Consider the following 12,152-nt stretch of genomic DNA (forward strand, 5'->3'; position numbering starts at 1 on the left):
TTATATCAATCCTAATAATTACGTTCCTTGTTAATCTCCTGGAAGGTCTGAAAAATATTAAGGACACATGGTCCTTCCTTGCACTAGCTGTAAAGCTTTTACTTTACTTATGCTATTATCTCATACACTGTTTTTCTTTTTTAAATACTTTTTTGTGAATTGATATAATTTGTATATTGACGTGTAAGTGGAAATGGACATGTAAATGGTCATATCTCTTTGAGAATACATAAATAAAAAACGTAATTCTGTCAATCTCCAACGCGATAGATGGCGCAGCACATACTTTCCCGTTCCACTCGCCTCGCAGAGGAATATAACCACAGTGTTGAGTGACGCAGGAGATCACTGGCCGATTGGAGCTGCTCAGATTTACAACAACTTAAACAAACAGTCAACAGTCCTGACTTTTGGCAAAATACCACCGTCTGCAAACAGATGAGGGAAAGCCCGCGTTTGCACTGATGCATTCGGCTACCACATCTCTAACTTTGCAGTGTTTTTAGTCCGCGCATAACCAAGATCATCTGTCTGGAGTCGATATTGCTGCTCCTGTAACGGACCGACCCACGCTTCTTAATCACATTTCACAGCATGCCATGTTGATAAGCATCTGATACTTTGATGGGGCTCCTGAGGATCATGATGCCACCCAAGTTCCAGCTCCTGGCTGTTCTGGCATTTGGAGTGGCGATGCTTTTTATTGAGAACCAGATTCAGAAGCTGGACGAGTCTCGGGCAAAGCTGGGTAAGACCGCAGCTGTATCTCAAAACCTACTGAGCTTACTAAAGAGACAACTGTTTTGGCAATCATAGGCTTGTTCGATTGTAGCCACAGTTTTTGGTCATCGATTGGAATGCGCCTATGATGGCCAAAATGCTGTCTAGGTATCCTGCTCACCAGGTTATGACACAGCCTGCTGCTGTTTCTTCTTGCATTCTACAAGATATAAAAAACACAACTGCAAGACTCTTCGTCCTGATTTACAGAGAGCATTTGCATTGCACGATCAGAAATGACAAACTACAGTATATCAATATAATTTTTTCATTGATGCAGATAATGAATGCCAGCACAGGGTATGTTGCAAAGGATCCGATTTTAATCACCAAGCTGCCTTTGTTTATAATCAGCAATACACATGCTTAAATACTACATTTGTAAGACATGTACATAGCTTATTGGTAGATATGTTGAAGAGAAGCGAACAAGGTTAATTGATGCTCAAGCAGGTTTTGTTTTGTCCTTTCTTGTCTCATGTTGAAGTTTAGCTTTAAGACTGAATTTTCTTAATCCTGACTCCACACTTAGTCTTTGAACAGCTGAATGTGCAATCTTAGATGCTTTGCTGTCACATATACCTCAACCATGTCAGACTATGCATTAAGTTTGCAAAAAAAAATGTAAATGTGACTGGTACCTGAAACATTTGCAATATGTGTTTTGAAAGAATTTACTGAATAAAAAGCACAGCAGAAGGCAAGTGAATTCATGTTTTGTATAGTTCTTAAAACAAATATACATTGATCAGCCACAACATTAAAACCACCTGCCTAATATTGTGTAGTTCCCCCTCGTGCCACCAAAACAGAACCAACCCGCATGTCAGAATAGCAATCTGAGATGGTATTCTTCTTACCTCAATTGTACAGAGCGGTTATCTGAGTTACCGTAGACTTTGTCAGTTCGAACCATTCTGGCAATTCTTTGTTGACCTCTATCAACGAGGCATTTCCATCCACAGAACTGCCCCTCACTGGATGTTTTTTGTTTTTGGCATCATTCTGAGTAAATTCTAGAGACTGTTTCATGTGAAAATCCCAGGAGATCAGCAGTTACAGTAATACTCAAACCAGCATGTCTGGCACCAACAATCATCCATGCGATTATGTAATCAGCTAACCGTGTGGCAGCAGTGCATAAAATCATGCAGATACAGGTCAGGAGCCTCAGTTAATATTCAGATAAACAATCAATGGGGAAAATGTGATCTTAGTGATTTGGACCATGGCATGATTGTTTGTGCCAGATGGGCTGGTGTCTTTCGAGTCTGCAGCATGAAACACAGCATGCCCAGTGTTTTCCAATTCCTGAACAAAGGACTCTAATGAGCTGGCTCTTTTGAATATACTGCACAAAACACACAGCTCGCCCAGTGTTGTCTAATTGTCGAACGAATGACTCTTATTAGCTGGTTCTTTTAAATCTGCAGGATGAAACACAGAGCATGCCCAATGTTTTTGGATTCCCGAATGAACAATACTAATGAGCTGGTTCTTTCAAATCAACAGTGCAAAACACAAAGTGTGCTCAGCGTTTTCCATTTCCCGAACTAATGACACTAATGAGCCGTAGGGGTGGGCTATATGACAAATCTTATATCACGATAACAATATATATATATATCACAATATAGTAATTTAATATATTAAATAACAATATTGTAATGCCTTAAAAACCAGTCAGTGAATTACATTCTTTATAAATTAAATATACTTTGTGATGAGGAGTGTGTGGCCAGGCTGTGAGCAAGATAAAGGGGAGCCGGAGACGCCAGTTTGAGAGAGAGATTGCCTTGTCTGCTACCCTGGCGGATGGCAGCAGTGAGGATTCCGCAACAGTGCATCCCTCCTCCCTCCTTTATAACAGTATATGGATGGGCAAGGAAGAGGCTGAAAGCAGCTGAATGGTAAATGTAAGTTTAATGTCAAAACTCAAACTCAAACTTAAAACAACATAAAGCAAACACAGACACACATGCAATGCGGCCGCGTACATCTCTCTCTCGAACTGGCATCTCCAGCTCCCATTTATCTCGCTCTCCCGGTGATCAGTTGATTCAGCGCCGGCTGTGCCCTCCTCGTCACATAATTCTTATATAATTTGTAACCAGACAAATAGGCTTATATTCAAAGAAAAAAACAAATTTAAAAATACAACCTGTTTTTAAAAATCAACCTTACGAAATAGCTAAATTTCACATTATGCCACATTTCAATCTATGTTGTTAACCAATATTATTATTTTATTTAGATTTTCACAAAGCAAATAATACGCTTAGTTAAAAAAATCTGAAAATACTTAACAAATAAATATAAACACTTCTTGCAAAAAATTGAGGTGGTAAAACAAATTGCTTGTATTACGACTACTTGTGATTATCGTCTTGTGACAAGTTTGTACATTAAATTTTTCTGCTCTGTGTCGGCTTATGTGAACCCACACCACAGATGTCGCATCTGTTTTAATAACAAGCTCCTCTTCATTTTCATGACTTGTTTGGGAGTCGTCCTGGGGCCGGTTGCATAAACATAGCCATTAACTTAAGACTGCATCTAACAATTAGTTTGACTAGCTAAAGACGCCATAGAAAGCCTGTTGCATAAAACAAGCTCACAGTTGTCTTTAGTAAGACAGTCTAATTTGCATTACATTGTGGGAAAAATGAGACCCTGAACAGCTTAAAAAAAATGGCTGACAGTGGACGCTCAATACATTTTTTATTCGCTGAGAATATTTGCTTATTAGAGGACTACAATGCTTCAAAATGTATTTTAATGAACACATTTAGTGATTTAACCCAAACAATTAAAAACACAACATTTTGTTACCATTTTTGAAGTCAAAGTTTTCAACCAAGTCTCAACTCAAGCCCCTTTCAGCCCCCACTGGCTCAGCGGACGGTTATTTTCAATGGCAAAATGGAATGTAAACAAAAGTTAGCCTGAGGTGTGCTGTCTTACATTTTGGTCTTTAATTAGACTGATCTAAGTTTTTATGCAACTGACTGAAAAAATTAAGACCAACATTTTAGACGACTAACTAGTAAGACTAGTCTAAAACAGTTTTATGCAACCGGCCCCTGTTCTATGGAGATGTCTTTCTCCATTATGGTTTTTACTGGGTCAAAAATTGAGTAGCGAGAGTGATCCTGCTCTGCCCTCTTCTGTCTCTGGAGCAGAAATATCTCGAAGCCTACTGGGTCTACGCGCACTTGCGCGCTTTAGAAATAGCATGCGCCCCATTCACTTGAAATACAGATGTGTGTGTCAGATGAGAAGCATATTTAATGCTTTTGAATGTCATTGACACTTTATATCATCACCAGGATATACAGCTCTGGAAACAAATTAAGAGACCACTGCAAAATGATCAGTTTCTCTGTATTTACTATTTATAGGTATGTGTTTGAGTAAAATTAAAATGTTTGTTTTCTATCAAGTACTGACAACATTTCTCCCAAATGCCAAATCAAATATTGTCATTTAGAGCATTTAGTTGCAGAAATTGACAACTGGTCAAAATAACAAAAAAGGTGTTTTCAGACCTCAAATAATGCAAAGAAAACGAATCGGTTACTAACGTAACCTCGGTTCTCTCTAGATGAGGGAACGAGTATTGCGTAAGCTAGCTTACGCTACGGGAAAGATTCATCTTGTCTGAGATATTGAAGCCAAAAAATTATCCTTAATTTTGTATCCATTGTCAACGCAGTGCAGCAGCTTCAGACCTTGAGCGGGCTAGCTAGCGAGCTCATTGGTTGCTCTGCGGCAACTGCTGTAGCCTATAGACGAGCTTGGGCGAACTCGCATCCAATGAGGGGCATCCGCGTGCTCACTGCATCAAAGCCCGCCAAAAAAGGGCGTGACTAGAGTGCATATAAGCGTAGTTCGTAGGCTGGAACCCTGGTTTTCATTGAATGAAGTGAAAAATCGCTCGTGGCGCGAGCACGGCCGGTTACGCAATACTCGTTCCCTCATCTAGAGAGAACCGAGGTTACGTTAGTAACCGATTCGTTCTCTTACGAGAGGTTCTCTCATATTGCGTAAGCTAGCTTACGCTACGGGAACCCTTTGTCAACGCCGTGCGTGCCAGGCATCCACTGCATGAGCCCCAGGGAATTAAGGGGGACCCGGGGGAGCCCTTGTGAGTGGGGAATTAATATTTGGCCGGCAAGAGTGCGGGACAGTGTGTGTGTAGTACATAAGCACATAGACAGAGCGGCGGTGCCGGTCTGTGTGGACTGTGTCCCATTAATGCAGCTCACCAGGGGAGCTGTAGCGTATTAAACCGCTAGCAGTTTAACCTGCAGAGCGGGTACTTCCAGATTGTAAAATCTGACAAAGGTGGAGGGGGAAGCCCAGCCCGCTGCCACACATATGTCGTGAATGGAAATCCCGCTGGACCATGCCCACGAGGAGGCCATGCCTGTAGTGGAGTGAGCCTTAATGCCTAGCGGGCATGGTAGGTCTTTTGACGCCGTACGCGGCAGCAATAGCGTCCACTATCCATCTGGACAGTGTCTGTTTCGAGGCGGCGAGACCTTTGGTGCGCCCTCGAGCGAAACGAAAAGCTGCTCGGAGCTTCTGAAAGATGCGGAGCGCGCAGTATACAATCTCAGTGCTCTGACTGGGCAAAGGAGATTGGCGTCGCGTTCGCTATCAGATGCTGGTAGCGCCGACAAGGAAATGATCTGTGCTCTGAAAGGAGTACCGACCACCTTGGGGACGTAGCCGTGTCTAGGCTTTAAAATGACCTTGGAGTCACTTGGTCCAAACTCAAGACACGCAGCGCTGACAGCGCGTGAAGGTCTCCCACCCGTTTAACTGATGATAGGGCAGTTAGAAAAATGGTTTTAAGTGAGAGGTGTTTCACATCCACGGGTTGAAGCAGTTCGAAAGGGGGGGCTTTCATAGCTCCGAGAACTATAGAAAGGTCCCAGATAGGAACCGATGGGGGGCGCGGAGGGTTCATCCTTCTAGCTCCCCTGAGGAAGCGGATGACCAGCTCGTTTTTACCCTGTGACTGGCCGTGCAGGGGTTCAGCGAACGCCGCGACGGCCGCCACGTACACTTTGAGCGTGGATGGGGATCTGCCCTTATCCAGCAGCTCTTGTAAAACACGAGCAGCGGCGACACCCCACATGTCCGTGGGTCCAGGTCTCTGTCGGTGCACCATTTTGAAAACACAGACCATTTTGACGCATAGTCTTCTCGTGGAGGGGGCTCTAGCATGTATGATGGTGTTTATTACTCCTTCTGGCAAAGCAACGGGTAGTCATTGATCACCCACGCGTGTAGCGCCCAGCGCTCTGGGTGGGGATGCCAGATCGTTCCGCAAGCTTGCGAGAGGAGATCTGCTCTCACTGGGATGGGCCACGGCGCTGTCAGTGACAGCTGCGTAAGCTCCGGGAACCATGTTTGATTCTCCCAGCGCGGGGCTATGAGGAGCACCGAGTGGCGTGTTTCCCTGATCCTCTGCATTACCTGTGGCAATAGCGAGGCGGGAGGGAAGGCGTAAAGCGGGCGGTTGGGCCAGTCCTGGGCCAGCGCGTCCTCGCTTTCGAGAAAAATATTGGGCAGTGAGAGTTCTCTTCTGATGCAAAGAGGTCTATCTCTGCTCTGCCGAATATGCGGCATAACGTCTGGACTGTTTGAGCGTGCGGGGACCATTCCCCTGGGGAATATTGTCTCTGGACAGTCTGTCTGGGCCGTCGTTCAGGTGGCCTGGCACGTCGCGTCGCCCTCAGCGGCGCAGGTGGCGCTGGAACCAACTCAGTATGCGTTTCGGCAGATGGAAGAGGTTCCTGGATCTGACACCGCCCTGGCGGTTTAGATAGGATACCACAGACCTGTTGTCCGGCGGACCAGGGCGTGGTGACCCTGAATGATCGGGAGGAAGCGCCGCGGCGTGCTCGACCGCTATCATTTCCAGACAATTTATGTGAAGGAGCATTTCCTGAACTGACCATAGGCCAAAAACCGGAGAGCCCTCGCAGACCGCGCCCCAACCCGTGTTGGGCGCGTCTGTCGAGATGACTTTCGCGAGATACAGCTCCCATCATCACTCCCGCTGATACCACTCGGCCACTGTCCAGGGCTGCAGAGCTGAAATGCAGGTCTGAGTCACTCTGATTGGCTGGCGGCCTGTGGCCCAAGCCCGGCGAGACGCGGGTGTTTAGCCAATGCTGAAGCGGGCATGCGCAGTAAACCCAGTTGAAGTACTGCTGCGGCTGAGGCCATGTAGCCTAGCACTCTCTGAAACTTCTTCAGAGGTGTGAGGCTGTTCATCTGAAATGACGTGGCTAGTCAGCTGCACACAGTCGTGCGCTGTGTAGATAAGCGAGCCGTCATTGCCACTGAGTCTAGTTCTATTCCAAGGAAGGAAATTGTCTGACTGGGCTGTAGTGAGCTCTTGGTCCAATTGACTGCAAGGCCCAAACTGTTCAGATGACTGAGGAGAACTGTCCTGTGAGACAGAAGCTCCGTATGTGATTGTGCCAAAATCAGCCAATCGTCCAAATAGTTCAGAATTCGCAAACCCTGACTCCGCAGGGGTGCGGCGCCAGCGTCCATGCACTTCGTGAAAGTACGAGGTGCTAAGGACAGGCCGAGCGGAAGGACGGTGTATTGATAAACCTGGCCGTCGAAGGCGAATCTCAAGAATGGCCTGTGACAGGGATTTATCTGAATCTGAAAGTATGCATCTTTCAGATCGAGATAAATAAACCAGTCCCCCTAGCGCACATGCGCGAGGAGTTTGCTGGTTGTAAGCATTTTGAGCGGTCTTTTTGCAAGCGCTTTGTTCAAAACCCTGAGATCTAATATTGGTCTGAGGCAGCTGTCTTTCTTGGGGACAAGAAAATAGCGGCTGTAGAACCCTGACTCAGCTCAGGGGAGGCGGCACTCTCTCTATGGCCCTTTTGCACAGAAGGTTTGCTATTTCTGAGCGAAGCATGCACGCTGCTTCCGTGTTCACAGTAGTTTCGAGCAGCTCTGAAGCGAGGAGGACGGCGATCGAACTGTAGCAAATAGCCCTGTTTTATTGTGCTTAACACCCATTCGGATATCCCTGGAATATCTTCCCACGCTTTGAAGCGTAATGTTAGAGGGTGAGTGGCCAAATCGCTCTGATTGCCGCACACAGCGTGCTGAACAGAATGTGTGAGCGCGCTTACTGTGCTTATGCTGGACTGCTCGCAGACAGCATGGACAGGCTGTTCTGTGAGTGACTTCCGATTGAGGTGAATGGGGAAAGAGTCACGTCTGTTAAGTGATACGCAAGCATAGTCACGGGCACGGGACTTACATACAGAGAAGTGTTTGCTGGCCGTGTGACAGAGCGGGCAGAGAATGGGCACGTATTCGTGAGCGCATTTATTGACTCTAACACTTGAGTGGTTCGTAACCGCTTTTGAGTGTGCTCTGATGGGGACACGGAACGTGTAATGCTTGTGTGTAGAGGTGAACACTGGATTGTGGGCACATTTCTACACATAAGGCTGGTCGTGTGACAGAGCGGCCAGAGAATGGGCGCGCGCACGGATTCGTGGGTGCGTTTATTAACCCTAACACTCGAGTGGTTCGTAACCGCTTTATGTGAGTGTGCCGTGATAGGGCCACGGATGTGTAATGCTTGTGTGTAGGGGTGAACACTGGATTGTGGGCACATTTTCTACACATAAGACATGTTTGCTCTCTGGTATGGACACGGGATGTGTAATGCTTGTGTGTAGGGGTGAACACTGGGTTGTGGGCACATTTTCTACACATATGGCATGCTTGCTCTTTACCAGATTTATTTGGGTCACCGTGAAAACGGCGTTTGAGCGCAGGCAAGCGGGCGTTAACACCGGCTTGTTGGCTGCTGAATCTACCACTGTAGTAGCCTGAAGGAAGGGGGCTGACAGGGGGCGGAGCTTTGACGGTGGTCCGGCCGCAGCGGGACTGATCCGTCGTTTTGTCAACAAAGCTAGGAGGACTTCGGTTGTTCAGGTTTCAGCGCAATTCTAGTCCGAGGCCCGCGGGGGGGCGGCGGTCTGCGGCGGCTGTCTGAGCGCGATCGAGGGTGGCTGCCCTGTCGACGCTGAGAAGTCTGGCTTTGTTGAGCTGGGCGCTGTGAAGAGGCTCGTGCAGGAGGCTCACGTGGGCGGCCTGCAGAGGAGCTAATGCGACGAGGCAGAAAGAGATTCATGGCTTGTGTGGCTTTTTGGACCTCTGAAAACCGGTCAATGATACCACTCACCGCGGAGCCGAAGAGACCGGATGGAGAGAGCGGTGCGTTGAGGAACGTAGAGCGCTCTGCTTCTCCCATGTCGGCTAACGTTAGCCACAGATGTCTCTCGGTCACAGTCAGCGCGGCCATGCACTTCCCTATAGCTTGGGCTGCAGCTTTGGTAGCGCGGAGGGCGAGGTCCGTAGCACTCCGTATGTCTGCAACCGCCTCTGGATGCCTGCTTTCCTCATCCCACTCCCGCAGAAGATCCACTTGGAGGATCTGTAGGACGGCCATAGAGTGCAGAGCAGATGCAGCTTGGCCGGCGGCGGAATAGGCGCGGCCAACACAGGCGGAAGTTGTTCTGTAGGCCTTAGACGGGAGCACTGGTTTAGACCGCCATCTCGCGGAGGGCGGGCAAAGGTGTGCTGCTACCGCATCCTCGACCGGAGGGATGGAAGCGTAGCCCTTCTCAGTGGCGCCGTCCACCGAAGCAAGAGAGGTGGAGACGTGGGATCGGACCCTGGCCGAGAAAGGGCGCGTTCCATGATTTGGAAAGCTCGGCGTGGAGTTCCGGCAGGAAGGGAGCGGCCCGGGTAGCGGGTGCTGCGCGGCGGCGGCTCTGTAGAAAGCAGCCGTCAAGTCTGTTGGGTGCCTGCTCAAGGGGCGGTGACCACTCGAGCCCGAGGCGGTCGACGGCCTGTGTGAGGAGGCGTGTTAGTTCCCCTTCGACTCCGGCGCGGGTCCTGCTGGATTCCTGGGCCGAGGAGGAGGCATATGAGGCTGTCCGAAGCCATGATGGAACAGCCCTTATCCTCCGCTTCTTCGTCCGAGATGGCAGCAGAGCAGCCACTCGGCGGCAACTGCGCGTCCCGGGTGGGCGGGGAGGGTGAAGGCGATGCTCGAGGGATGGGCTCCGGCGAGGCAGTCGCTTCTACCATTGTTTCCGGCAGCCTTTGAGAGCGGCGCTTTTTTCTGCGCGGCTGAACGGAAGGCGGCGCGGCGGCTTCGGTCCTGAGCGCTTCGAATCGAGCCCGCAGGGTCGACATCGACAGCTCCTCGCAGAGATCGCATCCGCCTTCGGCGAGGGCGAGCTCTGCATGCCCCAGTCCCAGGCAGAGAGCGCAGATGATGTGGCGGTCTATGTGCTGAGAGGAGCACGGCATGAGGCGCAAGTGGAGCGAGGCATCTTAAAAAAGACGCTCGTACTCTTTTGTGAAGTTCTTTAAGAACTAGCTTGCTTTTAAAAAGGATACGTCGCCGGATGGCGTAGCTCGCAGGACGGCTGAAGGTGGCGAAGACGGCCGGCTTCTTCGAGCGCTGTCCACGCTTGCTTGATGCCCCTCGAACGGCGACGCGGCTTCCGGTTCAGTGATGCGAAGAGCTTCGCTGAAGAGATGAAAATCAGGGTTCCAGCCTACGAACTACGCTTATATGCACTCTAGTCACGCCCTTTTTGGCGGGCTTTGATGCAGTGAGCGCGCGGACGCCTCTTGTTGGATGCGAGGTCGCCCAAGCTCGTCTATAGGCTGCAGCAGTTGCCGCAGAGCAACCAATGAGCTCGCTAGCTAGCCCGCTCAAGGTTTGCAGCTGCCGCACTGCGTTGACAATGGATACAAAATTAAGGATAATTTTTTGGCTTCAATATCTCAGAAAAGATTAATCTTTCCCGTAGTGTAAGCTAGCTTACGCAATACGGGAGAACCTCTCGTAAGAGAACATGTTCGTATTCGTTTTAAACAACATAATACTAATGTTTTAACTTTGGAAGAGTTCAGAAATCAATATTTGGTGGAATAACCCTGATTTTCCATCACAGCTTTCATGCGTCTTTCACATTGCTGTTGGGTGACTTTATGCCACTCTTAGGTTGAGTTGCGCCATAAATAGGGATGCACCGATCCGATACCTGGATCGGTATCGACTTCGATACTGATGTTTTTAACCGGATCAGGTGTAGGTCTGATAAGCCCTATTCAAAGCTGTCTGTTAGTAATGGTTCTTACTGTCAAGCTCTAAAAATTACATAAAAGAGCAATAAAAGTACCATTAAAGTAGTTCATATGACTTGTGCACTTTATTCAAAGTCTCTTGAAGACAAATGATAGCTTTGTGAATTGCAAATGGATGCGTTTTATATCTAAATATAAAGTCAGCATGCACAGCCCGTTTCAGTGAATGCACGCTAATGACGCTCACTCATATAGCACCCATGAGTTATCATGATGCATTGATGTTTTCAGCTCTCAGAGCATATGTTAGCGCAACACACAAGCAACATCTCGGATGTTGATGCAAAAAAGGTAGTTTAGCTTATAACATGCATCGAGAACAGCATATAAGATACCTATACTTGTTTTTAGAGAATAGATCATGAATATAAGTATATTTTGTCTTTGCTGCACTTATAACCAAGTGAAAAAATACTCTTGTATACAAAATACACTTATATTTAACATACATTCTCTTAAAGCTAAATCTCTTATATGTTGCTTCTCAAGTAAATGTATTTAGTTTTTTTAGACTATTTTAAATGTAAAACAAGACAAAAAACTTGATAAGAATAGGATTTTTTTTTGTAGTGAATTTCTTTACTGAATTAAACAAAGTATTTTTTTCCCATTAATTCAGTGAATGTCATTTAGAGGAATTTTGAGGAAAGATGATTTTGTCCTCTTGATTATTAGTAAGCACGTTTAATCCAACCTATTACGTTGGGCCACAAGCTGAATAATCGGTTAAGAGCTAATGATTAATCTTTGCAATAATCGTCGAATAATCGTAGATTAATCGATTATCAAAATAATCTTGAGTTGCACCCCTACTTGTGCTGTATGCTTCTAGTAACGTGGTTTGTTGCCTGAACAGATGAGGTTGCGCTTCCCTTCCCCTACTGATTGGAACTCGTAAAAACATGATGGTCATGTTTTAAGCTTGAGTTGCTCTGATGGTAGGAATAGGCCTATCTTGTAATACGTTCCGGGGGCATGATTAATTGCTTACATTTTTTAGCATGTTATTTTTTTAATCAAGCACACTAAATTGATTTGATAAAAGGACAGCCCTCTCTCAATAAGCAAAAAAAAAACCTGACGACAGGCAGCATTTATGTATAGTGACATCACACACACACACACACACTTAAAAAATCAATGAA

The 12,152-nt window shown here is 47.0% G+C and overlaps 1 protein-coding gene across 1 annotated transcript in view; it reads left to right on the forward strand.

Annotated features, from left to right (window-relative positions):
• Positions 1 to 348: 348 nt before the first annotated feature.
• Positions 349 to 12,152, forward strand: part of hs2st1b (heparan sulfate 2-O-sulfotransferase 1b) — a 164,744-nt gene continuing 152,940 nt past the window's right edge. Inside the window, exon 1 of the mRNA XM_052130914.1 lies at positions 349 to 748. Within this exon, the coding sequence (XP_051986874.1) occupies positions 625 to 748 (124 nt within the window). The 5' untranslated portion in view covers positions 349 to 624. The remainder of the gene's footprint in view (positions 749 to 12,152) is intronic.

This window comes from Xyrauchen texanus, chromosome 7 (genome assembly GCF_025860055.1).
Source record: "Xyrauchen texanus isolate HMW12.3.18 chromosome 7, RBS_HiC_50CHRs, whole genome shotgun sequence".
Taxonomy (NCBI): domain Eukaryota; kingdom Metazoa; phylum Chordata; class Actinopteri; order Cypriniformes; family Catostomidae; genus Xyrauchen; species Xyrauchen texanus.